General features: G+C 42.0%; 1 protein-coding gene across 5 annotated transcripts in view; it reads left to right on the forward strand.

Moving 5' to 3' along the window:
• BMAL2 (basic helix-loop-helix ARNT like 2) overlaps positions 1–14255 on the forward strand; it is a 113757-nt gene that overhangs the window by 23830 nt on the left and 75672 nt on the right. For 4 of the 5 annotated variants that reach the window (XM_048216531.2, XM_048216532.2, XM_048216529.2 and 1 more), the window contains exon 2: positions 3526–3677. The exons of the other annotated variant lie outside the window; for it this stretch is intronic. In XM_048216531.2, the coding sequence (XP_048072488.1) occupies positions 3593–3677 (85 nt within the window). In that variant the 5' untranslated portion in view covers positions 3526–3592. The remainder of the gene's footprint in view (positions 1–3525; positions 3678–14255) is intronic. 5 annotated transcript variants of the gene reach the window in all.

A 14255-nucleotide genomic window follows, 5' to 3' on the forward strand; every position in this document is an offset into this window, starting at 1 on the left:
AAAAGACTGCTCCTTCATGGAACCTAAAATGTAGCCAATCCTTCTGTGTATCCTGAGTTCTGCCAGGTCTTAACGCAAGGCTGGAGTGCTGTTGGTGATGTGGTGAAATGGAGGGGAGGGACAAAATTGGGAAAGGGCATCATTTAGGTGTATCAGTGAATGAAAAAGCTAGTGCACTGAAGCATTGAGGAACGGGAAGGAAAGAATCTTAAGCAGGCTCCATGCCCAGTGTGGAGCCTGATGTGGGGCTCGATCTATGATTCTGAGATCATGACCTGAGCTGAAATCAAGAGCTGGCCGCTTAACTGACTGGGCCACCCAGGCAGTCCCCCAACTCCCCAAGTTCATTCTAAGACGTGAAGCCCAGTGCGATCCAAGCATCCAGAGCAACTTAACCCCTGAGGCTCCCTGATACTGCGCGTTGTTGACAGTCTTACTCCCAGACCGCTTTCCCCAACCCAACTCACTCAGCTTCCGAGTGGTTCTCCAAGAGCTCTTCCCTAGCGTCGACATTTTGTTTTCCGCTGTAACTCTTACTTGAGCCCTCACTTGCCCTACATTGTATTTGGTCACAGCGAGTACATTCCTGGGTGTTCTCTCTTTGGCTTTTTTGTTCCAGCTGCCGCCAGCCAGACATTTGGTCTGATAATGTAAATGTCATGCTGGTCGCTTTTGCAGATGGCATAGTTTGAGGAGGCTTCATTCAATTTGTTCGATATAATCTGAACCCAAAAAGATGCTGTTACAGAAGATTAAACTTAACCAAAAAAGGGCCAGTACCTAAGTATTTAAAAGAAACAATGCAGACGTATGGAAGGTAGAGAGGTGGCTTAACAACACCCCATAGAAAAGACAGATTCGGGTTTACTCAAAGAAAGCCCTGTTCGGGAATCAGAGGACTCACACAGCAGTCCCTCCCCCGTCACTGTCTGGTTGTAAGAAAAAGGGCAAAGAACTTAATCCACTGTGGAACTCTTTTTTCTTTCTTGGAAAAAGAGGGAGTTATATTAGACCATCTGTAATACCAGTTACATTCTACAATTACACTGTTGATTCATTCATTTATATAAAGGCCCAATATATTAAATAAAAGCTAATCCTGTCTTATAAATAATGAAAGTATAGTCAAAACATTATCAGTAAGAATTCTGCTCTCCTCTCTGTGGGCTAGTCTACTCCCGGGTGTTATGTTCTGATCACACCACACATCAAAGGAAGTTTTTGGTTAAAGTCTGTCCAGAGAGAGCAACCACGCTAGTGATAAGACCTCCTATATGGGTGATGTTTGAGGGAGTCACATGGTTTGGTTTAGGGGAAGAAGAATTTAGGGCAAAAGTGCAGGATATTATGGTTGTCAACCAAAGTTTGAGGGGTTCTGTACTACACGGACTACCTCAGATGACATCTCCTTCATGAAGCCGTTCTAGAGTGTTGTGACCCAGACTTCTCCAAAGACACTTTCCATTCTAGCTTGTAGTTGGGTTATTTCTCTACATAGAAGACGGAGTTATTTGAGAGCAAACGTCATGTCATGCGCATCTTTGCATCCTCTCTGGCTTCCAACGCAGTGCCTTGTACAATAGCAAGTATGCAAATACTTGTGACTGAATTGAAAACTTACTAGACTTTTTAGGTACAGGATCAATGGTTAGAAATTAAAGCAATGTTTTGGTCTTCCAAAAAGTAAACTTTTCAAAGAATCAAAATGTCGTAAAATCATACGACTTACAGTGAGTTAGCACAATACATTCACCAGAATGAATCAGATTCAGAAGGTTGACAATGTCCATTGTTGCCGAGAATGTGAAGCAACTGGAATCCTCATACAGTGCTGGTGGAGATGAAACAAAAAACACTTCGGGACACAGTCTGGCAGTTTTTCAAAAAGTTAAACCTAGACCTGTCTTCCAAGCTAGTTATGCCACATCTAAGTACTTACTCAAGACAAATGAGAACGTTTGTCTACACAAAGACTCCTACGTGAATATTTGTAACAGCTTTGTTTACAATAGCCATAAATTGGAAACAAGCCAACTAGCCACCAACAAATGAATATTAAATTGATAAATGAAATAGGATGCCCACCCAAAGGGTAAGCAATAGAAAGGAGGGAACTACCAATACATGCAACAACATGGATGGATCTCAAAATCGTTATGGGGAAAAGAAGCCAGCTCAAAAGGGCATATATCCTGTCATTCTATTTATATAAAATCTAGAAAATGTCAAGTCCCTCTGCCTGAGGTTAGGGGTCGAGGGAAGGATGGACTGCAAAGGGCATGAGGAAGCCTTTCTCCAGTTTAGTTTATATGTGTTAATTTTATGGTGGTTTTTGATATACAGAAATTTTAACTTTTTAATGTCCTTACTTTCATGTCTTTCACTTTTGGTATATCCTTCAGAAGTCCTCACTTTAAGATAAATATTTAGATATATTTTTTATACCTTTTATGATTTTATTTCCCTACAGTTAACTCATTTATTCATTACAAGTTTATTTTTGATAAATAGGGGGAAATACAGATCTAATATTTTCTGAATAGTTAGGAATTGACCTAATACGAGTTACTGAACAGTCCATCATTTCGTCAATTTTCGAGCGTGGGTGATATGTCAGGGATTATGTTAAACTGAGAGCACAAACGTAGTCCCTGCCCTCAAGGAGTCGTGTCTAGTGAGGCAAGCTGACTAATAAAAAGATAATTACAGTGAAGTGGGATAAGCTCAATATTGGCATCAACTACAAAGTGCCACCATATTGCATAGAAGGGGCCCTTGTTGGGTGGCAGGTTTTAGGGACAGTGGGCAGAGAAGGCTTCTTGTAGGAATTAACATCTGACCTATGTCTTGACAGGTATGGTTATGTTACTCTGATTGGGAACAGCATTCCAGGCAAGGGACAAATGGGCCCAGGGAGGCAGAGCCATGAGGGATTGCGATATGATTGGGGAGTGTCACCTAGTGCCCTATGGCTGTTGCCTGGCTCATGAATGAGAGGGCAGTACGGCATGAGGCCAGGAGGCAGACTGTGCTGTGCTATGCAAGACTTCCTATTACATGGCATCTTAAATTCAGTGGGGAGCCACAACTGGATTTTGAGCAATAGAAAGAAAGAATTAAATCTGTCGTGCAATAATCACACTGCTAGTGGTTTGCATATTGAATAGTCTCTCATAGCACCCAGCTTTTATTTCAAGCAGTCATCACAGTTTTGAATTATGTATATGATTATTGATTGTCTCACATTACCTTCTTCAGAAGGGGTGGGAGAAATGTATTTTTTATTGATTAGATAAGAATTTTCATGTGGAAATCTGAATTATCTGGCACTATATTTCTCTCTTTCTCTCTTTCTTTCTTTCTCTCCTTCTCCTTCTTTTTTTTTTTTTTTTTTAAGTAGGCTCCACACCCAGTGTGGAACCCAATGTGGGGCTTGAACTCATAACCCTGCGATCAAGACCTGGTCGTTTCACTGACTGAGCCACGCAGGTGCCCCTCTGATACTGTATTTCTGATTTAATCTAGCTCCACAGGCAACCTGACCGCTAATTTGCCTGGACCTTAGTTATCTTTACCATCACTCAATCTGACCATGCGTGAGGGCGGAGACAGAAGCACATCAGGGTCTGCGTGGATCTCGTGCTTTGCCATAAGCCTATCACCCTCAGCTCACCTAAGTAAGTTGTGTGCTACCTGATATCCATTCAGCAGAGCTTCGCAGATTCTAAAAGCCTTCAACATTTATCTCATTCTTTTTCTTTTCTTTTCTTTTTAAAGATTTATTTATTTTAGAGGTGGGGAGGGGCAAGGGAGAGGGAAAGAGTCTTAGGCAGACTTGGAGGGGAGCACAGAGCCCGATGTACCCTTGGTGGATATTTTATGAAGGCCTTACAGTCAGGAAGTTCTTCCCTTAGAAGAGTCCTCAGAAATCAGCACAGGTTGTCACTCCCCATGGAAAAGTAGGTGCCTTTGGCAGACGAGGGCTGTTGCCTGCCGCAAACAACAGCCTTTCGTGGACTGTGATATCACAGTTCTTAGCATTAAACATGGTGACCTCACAAATGCTTTCATTCAATTATCCAGTGTGTCGTGTAGCTGTGATCAAAGCCCTGGGGCTGCCACTTTCTGAAATCAGTACACTTACCCCTCCCCCTCATCCACAAGGGATCCGCGATAGGCAGGTGACTCCTGTGGACAGTTTCTTCTTAACTCTCTTTAATTCCTTGCCAACAGACCTCTCTTTCACCTACAATTTAGGATAAGGGTCAGTCTGGAATCCTGTGCATTTGATTAGAAACTCCCTGTCCCTTCTCTTTAGGAAAACAGTAAATGTTCTGTGAAGGTGGCTCAGGATGTTCTCCTATCTTCAGCGATGTGAAGTTCACAGTATAAGCAATTCGTGTTTGTTTTTTATTTTTATTTTTTAGGGAGAGAGAGAGGTGGTAGGGGGAAGGGCAGAGAGAGAGGGAGAGAGTGAATCTTAAGCAGGCTCCATGCCCAGTGTGGAGTCCGACATAGGGCTCAATTTCATGACCCTGAAATCATGACCTGAGTCAAAATCAAGTCAGATGCTTAACCAGCTGAGCCACCCAGGTGCCCCTGTTCTTTGGGTTTAAAAAACAATATATGGTGGAGCACCTGGGTGGCTCAGTTGGTTGGGCATGGGGCTCTTGATTTGAGCTCAGGTTGTGATTTCAAGGTCCTGAGATTGAGCCCCAGTCTGCTTCGCTCCCTCTCCCCCCTGCTCGCGTACTCTCTCACTCTCTCTCTCTCAAATAAATATATCTAAAAAAAAAAAAAACCAACAACAGTGTAAGGAGGGCTGCATCCATGACTCTTTAATATCGGTATAAATTTATCCTTTCAAAGAAATGCCCAAGGCTTGTGAATGACACAGAATTTTTGTGGTATATTTATTTTTTCTGAATTAAAAAAGTAATATGTGTTAATTATAGAAAATCTGAAAAAATTTATTTTCAATTTTCAATTTAAAAAAATCAATGTATTAACCCATATTTTTTATTTTCTGTATTCTGATGCTTTGTGATATGGAGCCTGCTTCTTCCAGGATTTAACCCAGTTTTAGAGATAGCAAACAACTTGCCTATGAGTTTCAAACCAAATTCAAATTCAAACCAACCAACCCAGAGTCTGTACCCTAACTACCTCTTCTTTTTGACATCTCACACTCTAGGCTACTATCCAGCTGTCCTAATTGTTCCTGGGCCAGGTAAACAGAAAACTAGGGACAGTCCCTTTGTCCACAGCCTGCTGAAATTATTCCAACTAGCCAATCCTAAGCCTGTTTAGCCTGCCCGCCTGTTCGTTCACACACACACACGCAAATACAATAAAGTCTCTTGCACACAGATACCCTCTCTCCCTCTTCCGCCTGACTGACCCTGGTGCTTCCCCCAAGTGTCTCCTGTCATGGTATGGCATGCCCCCTCTTGGGAACTTAAGTAATAGTCTACCATTTTGTTGGCATCATTTCCTGATCCGTTGGCTTTACCCCAAATTTCCTATTGATATACTATATTTTAAAACAATAAAGAAAAAAATATATAAAATTTTTTACATAGCATTTACCATTTCATAAATAATTTGGAAACATTGTATTTAAAGACTGTAGAGTAGTCCACGGGGCGCCTGGGTGGCTCAGCTGGTTAAGTGTCTAACTCTTAGTTTCAGCTCAGGTTGTGATCTTGGGGTTGTGACATGGAGCCCCTCATTGGGCTCCATGTTCAGCAGGGAATCTACTTGGGATTCTCTCCCTCTGCCCCTCCCTGCACTCAACGCTCTTTCTCTCTCTCTAAAATCATCTTCTTCTTTTTTTTTTTTTTAAGAAGGGCTGTGTAGTAGTCCATCCCATGATTACACTTAGTTTTTTAGTTCCCTTGTTTGTTGATACCTTTAGGTTGTTTTCAGGTTTATGCTGTTGAAATATTTTAATTTCTATGTACTAAAGTCTTTATATCTTTAATAACTTTAGGATAAACTCAAATAGAATTGCTGGGTCAAAGGATACAAGTATCCTTATGTCCCTTGATAGAACGTTCCAAATTGCCTTTTAAAAAGGTTATATCAATGGTTATTCCAACTAGAATTATATGAAACTGTGAGAGTCTCTCTATTCTTGTCTTCTCTAAGTCTCCTTTGCCCGTATAAGAATTTATCAGGATTGACCAATTTGATAGGGGGAAGAAGTATCTCTCTTTTCACTTCAGTAATTCTCTGGCTATTTGTAATGTGGTCAGCCCAAATTTGAAGGAACTGATGAACAGGGAGTCATAGAAGCTAATCACTCTCCTGTGTATTTCAGAACTAGGAGATGAGGTTGGCATTATTTGAGCCTCCTTGCCATTTTCAGAAATTATTTCCCACTGTCAATTATTTTCATTGAGCTTTTCCGTTCGTCTCACCCTCTTCTACCCTCATTTTAATCATCTCTCTATATCTGGGATGTTACCTATGTATATTCTTAGACATTTTCCTCTCCTGTCTATTCCCTGATGTCATCCTAGGTAACTCTGGTCTTTCTTCTCTTTTCTACATGCTTTGTCTTCATGTCCCTGCAGCACCCCCTTGGGCACATCTTATATAGACTCTTGAATCAGCTAGAAATGCTCTACCTATGAATCCCCAAGTCTGAACTTCTCCCTGCTGATTATACTCATATTTTGATGACTCTCTCACTTATGCAAACATTCCAACCACCTGCCTGTTCTTTGAGCTCCGTCTGGGTGTCTCTTGCCTTCCTACCCAGCCTGTACTCTGTGACGGACCATTTTGCTATGATGCAGACATCACTTATTTGTCCTTTGACCTTCTGCATACTTCCCTGGCAAGTGACTGACTACAGGCAAGTAAAACTGTCTATTTTCTCTGCTTTGATTCTCCAGCTGTTGTATAATCATAGACAAAACTACGTGCCAGCAACGCTCCACATCCATGGAATCTAGGAGTGTATGGTTTCCCCTTTACCATTTGGAGCTCAAAGGAACAGAGTCTTAAAGTAAAAATTAACAGAAAAAATAAGGCTAAATGTGTTTTGTTTATGAAGTCTGTGATGGTTATACTTTGTCCCGGGGTCTTCTACCTGGATTTCTTTCTTACCATATCTCAGCTGTTCTCCCCTAAAATGATTTCATCTTAAGAACAATCCTTAGGACTTAACTTTTAGATATTCTTGCTACTTTTGATGTCATGGCCAAGAGAATAAAGTTTCCTCCTTACATAGGAGAGATTGAGGGGTGTCTGATGGTTCAGGCAGTTAAGTGTCTGCCTTTGGCTCAAGTCATGATCCCAGGGTCCTGGAATTGAGCCCCATGTTGGGCTCTCTGCTCAGCAGGGAGTTTGCTTCTCTCTCTCACGCTCCCTCTGTGCTCTCGCTCTCTTTCAAATAAATAAAATCTTAAAAAAAAAAAAAAAGGAGAGATTGATCCTTCTGTGATGTTTCAGCATCATATCTGGGATAGGTGGTGGTTGATCCACAGGTGGGATCCTCATCCCCACATGAAAGGGTTTTTGGCTTTCTCTGTCTGTGCTTGGCATCAAAGCCTTATTTTCCTGGCCCAGCTGGAAAGGGTTCAGAGTACAGCTCTGAGTGCAAGCTTCAATACAGAAATAAATAGGAACCCAGCCATTCAGGTTGGGCAAAGGTGGAATGCATTCGGATGAAAGTTGTAGCTTTTGATAGGAAGACTAAGTCCTAGTAGGGAGGACAGTGCAGATGGACCCTCTCCCTAGTGAGGATTGCCCATGGAATGGAAGGTGCTGAGACGCAGCGTTCCACAATGGCATTAGCTCCCTGCTACCTGGAAGTAAAGCTGAGTCCTCGGTGGGACATCCAGGGCCTGCCGTGAACTAGAGCAATCTGCTTTTCCAGCTTGATTTCCTACTGTTTCACTGTGTCCAGCCATACTTATGTACTTGCTATTCCCCAACAGTCCAGATACATATTCTTTTTTCTTTCTCATTGTATGTCTGTCTTATAAACGTAAGACACAATACTCACACAATTTTGGAACAACACAGAAAAGTAGAAAGGAAAAAAGTCCCTTGATTGGCCATTCAGACAAAACACCTGAAAACATTTCGCTGTGTTTCCTTCCAGGTTTTTGTCTCCCCTGAATATACATTTTCTTTGTTTCTTGTTTTTACATAGTCTGTCTTTCATCCTGCTTTTTAAAGGAAGCATTACATAAGCATTGTCCATGTTCATAAAACTCAGACACATCATTTTTATTTTCTATTATTCTTATCAACAACAGAAGTTTCTTTCTCACAATTCTGGCAGCTGGAAGTCTGAGGGCGCCAGGAGAGTCAGGTTCCAGAGGGGATGCTTTTCTGGTTACTAGCTGCCTACTGCAGCAGGAGAATGAGCTAGCTCTCTGGCCTCTTGATAAGGGCACTAACTCCATTCATGAGGGATCCACCCTCATGCCCTAAATAGCTCCCAAAGGCCCCACCTCCAGATACCATCACATAGGGGGAGTAGACTTTAACATATGAATGGGAACACACACACACACACACACACACACACACACACACATTTATAATCCATACAGCAGCATCCAAATAGGTGCTAAGGGAAAAAATTATATCCTCTTACTTCTTCCCCAGATTGCCCAAATAGATTGTGCCCAGCCAGTCGAGGAGCGCTCTCCTTGCAGCGGTGTGTAAGGAAGTGGGGCGGGGGCGGGGGGCTGCAGAGGGAAAGGAAGGTGGTGGGAGGGCAGCTTGCCTCTGAGATTCTCTATGTGATGGGTACCAAAGCCTCACTTGGGGAAATCTGTCAAACAGCTGAAGCTGTGACTCTCCATCCTTGCAAATGATGATAGATGTAAGAGGTTTCTACAGGACAGCTACAAGGATTAAAATATATATATATATGCAAAGGGGACCAATACACAGGCAGCAAGGCAAAGTGGCTACTGACTAATTTAAGTGCTTTCCACCTCTCTGCTCCTTAGGTCAGGTTAAAAATGCAAAACCCTCTGACATTAGATTAAATAATGGAGTGTTAACCCTAAAAATAAAGCTGCCAGTTATTTTTCTAGCAAAAGATGGTTTTATTCTGGAATAAAAGAGAATTACACTCTGGGACAAGCACGCTGCCAGAAAACTGTAGGCTACACTCAAGAACAATGGAGAGGAATGAGCTTTGATAGAGGAAACAGGGAAGTTGGGAAGGCTATTACAAACAGAAGTCCAGGGAAGCCTGGGTGGCTCAGTTGGTTAAGCGTCTGCCTTTGGCTTAGGTCATGATCCCAGGGTCCTGGGATCGCCCCAGAGTCGGGCTCCCTGCTCAGCGGGGAGCCTGCTTCTCCCTCTGCTTGCCCTTCCCCTGCTTGTGCTTGCTCAAGCTCTCTCTCTGACAAATAAATAGATTTAAAAAAATAATAAGTAAACAGAAGTCCATTGGACTAAACTGAGGCTCGTAGTATAGTGGCTTCTCATTGGCTGGATTGTGACGGTCTCTTACTGGCTGGGTTGCTGCGGGAGGATAGTCAAGTAGTCTGGAGGTGCAAGGGTGCAGGGTCCCTCTGCTCCTGTTGGGTCTGCAGCTGAGGAGTGGTAGGGCATCGGAGCGTCCCTGCTGAACCTCCCAACTTCATTTTTGTGAGATTTCCCACTAAATTTCACAGGGGCAAATACCAGCTAAAGCTTTGCTTCAAATGCAGCAACCGGATGGAGATACAAGGAAAATAAACACTTTCCTAGAATATAACTTAGAATTGCTTCTTGGTCTTCCTTCATCCAAGCCACACCATTCACCGCAGATGTTGCCCTTCTCAGCAAACTGAGAGGAATAGTGGAGACGCCACCAATACAACCCTCTTATCATAGGAAGAGACACGAAATGTCATTTTTATGGCGTACGAAAAGAGGATGCCAATTTATTAGTGGATGCAGAGTATCTCTATGAGAAGGCCTTGTCTGGGCGTCCGTATGGTGTCCTTCGTTTCTCTCCCACATCAAACCATGCTTTTAAATCCAAGTTCAAATTCTCCTCCTCTGCCAAGGTCACTGAGGCTGAAGTCATGGGAAAACCAGGTTTTCATGGGAGCAAATTTTCTGTCATAAGAAGGTTTCGTGTTGGATTCTGAAATTGAATACTTCTCAAAAATAGTAGCAGTGTGAAGGGTCTGTTGACACGTTCTGTCTGCGAACAGATGGGAATTTGGAAAATGATACACTTAGGCCGCTCTGTCTTACTATCCCCTTTTTATCCCCATTTTGAGTCAGACGCTTTGCTGGCTTCCAGGCGAATCTGGCTAGATGTCTGCTCTTCCTCAGGGTTCGGTGGGCTGTTTGGATCGACAACTCAGGAAACGTGGCCCCTGAGAGACTCTTTCCTGCCTTTTGTAAGCATAGTAAAAATTCAGAGGTAAATAAATCTTGAGGGACTCTCATGAAGTCTCAGTGAATCTTAGCCTCATCCTTGTTTGGAATTTTCTAGCTAACCTGCGTTTCTGCATGGCGAATAATGATCTGAGGATCTGGTTTAGGGTCAGATAGTTTAGCGTGGGTTTTGTTTCATAGGTGAGAAGATAAAATTTACTTTGAAAAAGTTCAATTTTACCCATGAGACCTGTATCCGGAGATGCATTTTCTTAAAACTTTGATATGTATTCATCGCTTCAACAACTGTTGTTAACGGTGGCATAGGATCTTACTGAATGCGTTTCTTTTGCCACCTGTTCATGATGTTCTCTTAGCCTGAAAAAATGTTGTTTTTACTTCCTCCCCGCAAACAGAATTAGGTGCTCTTCTGTCTGTGTTCTTGTAGCATAAACGCTTACCTGTCTCTAGGTCTAATTTCATCTACGTGGGCACAAACATATTCAGGATTTTAAGCTTCTTCTTTTTTTTTTTTTTTTTAAGATTTTATTTATTTATTTGACAGAGAGACAGCCAGAGAGAGAGGGAACACAAGCAGGGGGAGTGGGAGAGGGAGAAGCAGGCTCCCAGCGGAGGAGCCCGATGTGGGGCTCGATCCCAGGATGCCAGGATCACACCCTGAGCTGAAGGCAGACGCTTAACTACTGAGCCACCCAGGCGCCCCAGGATTTTAAGCTTCTTGACACCAGGTTACCAGGCTCTTAATAAATACTGTGAAATACTAGAGTATTTTTAATCTCTCCTGAGCAAAAGCCTTTTCATAATTTGTGTATCGTACTGCCTATGGATGGTCTTGTGCTTGAATAGTACCAATTAGTACTTTATCCATTATGTGACTAAGCATCTGACAGTAATATGTCAGTGATTATCTTACAGTAATTTGTCAGTGATGAACGGTTTTTGATTTTCTCTTGTAATGCGTTACCACAAACCTATACAACAATTACTGCTTGTTGTTCTAGAAAGCCACTTCAGACTGCCAAGTCCCATATCACACAGAACCTTTTTTCCAATACACAATTAAGTGTATTTTTCCCTTTGTGGGGGAAAAATGGTAAAAGTGAAGTAATGGAAGGAAGTAGGCCTGTTCTTTTGTTAATTGGTATAGTGGGGAACCGTGTATCCCTTATTGTGGGAATTTGATCATTTCCAGCCGCCCAGGAGGGTGAATCTGTTAGTTTGGATTTCACATCTCTTTCAGTCTCTCTCTTGAATGTCTGGTGGTAATGAAATGAAATGGAATTCATCCTTTACAAACCCTATTATTATGGGCCAGGCACTGTGCTAGGATTTGGGAATAAGAGAGGATATGGTTCTCAAAACCATCCATATTGGAGCTTATAGCAGATCTCATAGATCTTTCTTCTGCCTCTTCTGTGGAGTCTATGAGCTGAACACCTTTTGGAATCTGAAGAGCAGGATCTTGATGAAGCAATAAAAAGCATTAAAAGCAATAAAGCAATAAAAATTGAAAAGTGTGGGCATTTAGCACTGAGTGGGACACAGCATCACTTTTGTGGCTTTCTTGACAAAAGTTCATAACCTGAATTTAGTTATGAGGGAATATTAGACAAGCTTAAGCTGGGTGACATTCTATAGAACTGGCCAGTACTCTTCAAAAACCTCAAGGACAAAAGAAGACTGAGGAACTGTTACAATTTAAAGGAAACTAAAGACAGATCAGTGACCCTAAATATTTCACGTGATCCTGGATTGGATCCTGGACCAGCAGAAGGACATTTGGTTGGGGGGAGGGTGCCAATTAGCAACATTTGAATATTCCTGGTCTTGAGGTTAAATAAGACATTACCATTTGGGAAATCTGATGCGGGGCATGGATTCTCAGAAATTAAGAACCAAATGGTTACATTGCACAAGTTGTTTTTAATACAAAGTTATTCACGTGTTAAATTTTATATACATTTTAACATATAGCACACTACTACAATGAAAGTAGGTAGTGGGACAAAGTTTCGAAGTTGTATGAAAAATATATTTTTTCCGTCCTGACGTTGCCTGTCTATGAATGTGCGTGTGCCTCTGTGTATGTGTATATGTATATTTTCTTTCAAGCACAATGTCAAGTTCTAAATTTGAACCCTTTGTAACTATGAGCCTAAACCAAATGGCTGCTTGTTCTCCCCTGCTTATGATTCCCAAGCAGCTGCTCATTTCCCCCAATTTATTTTCATCTTTGAGGAACTGATACCAAGTGGCAGACCTTGGTAACCATACTGTTACACTGATGGCCATCACCAGGGAGATGCATGGAGAATGGAGTGAGATGTAATGCTAATGTCGTTTTAAATCACAAAACCTCCTTTGTAAAAGACAAGCATACTGTCTTTGTTCAATCTAAATTCTGAATTACTGAGTTAAATAACATGTATTACCCAACTCAGCATCAAAAAACTAAACAATCCAATTAAAAAATGGGCAGACAACCTGTTAGGAGGTGGGGAGGGGACAGTGAAGTATCCCTCAAACTGAGAAGACACTTTGAGACCGGAAAATGAAGGAGGCCACTCCGAAGAGTTTACACGGAATTTTATTCAGGGTCACTGACTGACGCGGGGGATCGGGCTGAGGAAGATGACCTATGGCAGCTGCACAGCTGTTCTCACAAAGTCCAGACCTTAGTCCACAGATTTTATAGAGCGACGGGACACGCGGAAGGGCACTGTAGTGAGTCCCAAGGGTTCACCTCCACCTCAAAGGGCTCGAATGCACCCAGTTGACAGCTACCCTTTAATTAGATCTTGTGGCACCACTTGTGCTTCAGGAAAGAAGGAAGACTGTATTATCTCCCACGGATCTATTAGAGACCAAAATGAGCCTTCCCAGTCTTGGCAGACATCTCTAAGGTATGTATATTAATCTCCAAAGGACCGGGGACACGTAGCCCCAAGAGAAGTCATTGAGCAAACATGAACAAGATGGAGGCCCAAGATGGCATCAGTATTGTCAGCACTCCTACGGGACTTGAAGAGATATTTTCCCAAAGACCTCCAGAAGGCCAACAGACACATGAAAAGATGTTCAATATCACTAATCATCAGGGAAAGAAATGCAAATTAAAACCATAATGAGATATCACCGCACACCTGCCAGGAATGGCTAAAATCAAAAGACAAGAAATAACAACTGTTGGTGACAGTGTGGGGGAAAAGGAACCCTCATGCCTTGTTGGTAGGAACATAAATTGGTACAGCCACCGTGGAAAACAGTCTGGAGGTTCCTGAAAAAATTAAAAACAGAAATATCCTATGATACAATAATTCCCATACTGGGTACTTACACAAAGAAAATGAAAACACTGGTTTGAAGAGATATGTGCACCCCTATGTTTATTGCAGCATGATCTACAATAGCCAAGATATGGAAGCAGTCCAAGTGTGCTTTGATAAATGAGTGAATAAGGAAGATGTGGTGAATATATACACATTCACCACATACACAGCCATAAAAAAAATGATGATATCTTGCCATTTGCGACAACATGGACAGACCTAGAGGGTATTATAAGTGAAATAAGTCAAATTGAGAAAGATAAATACCATACAGTTTCATTCGTGTGGATCGAAAAAACAAAATAAATAAATAAACAGCAAAACCAGACCTATAAATACAGAGAACAAGATGATGGTTGCCAGAGAGAAGGCAGTTGGGGGAATGGGCAAAATGGGTAGAGAGGAGTGGGAAATACAGGCTTCCAGTTACGGAATGAATAAGTTACAGGAATAAAAGGCACAGCATAGGGAATATAGTCAATGGTATTATAATAGCATCGTATGATGACACATGTTAGCTATACTTAGGGGGAGCATAGCATGACCTATAGAGAT

Source organism: Ursus arctos, unplaced genomic scaffold (assembly GCF_023065955.2).
Source record: "Ursus arctos isolate Adak ecotype North America unplaced genomic scaffold, UrsArc2.0 scaffold_26, whole genome shotgun sequence".
In the NCBI taxonomy this organism is placed as follows: Eukaryota; Metazoa; Chordata; class Mammalia; order Carnivora; family Ursidae; genus Ursus; species Ursus arctos.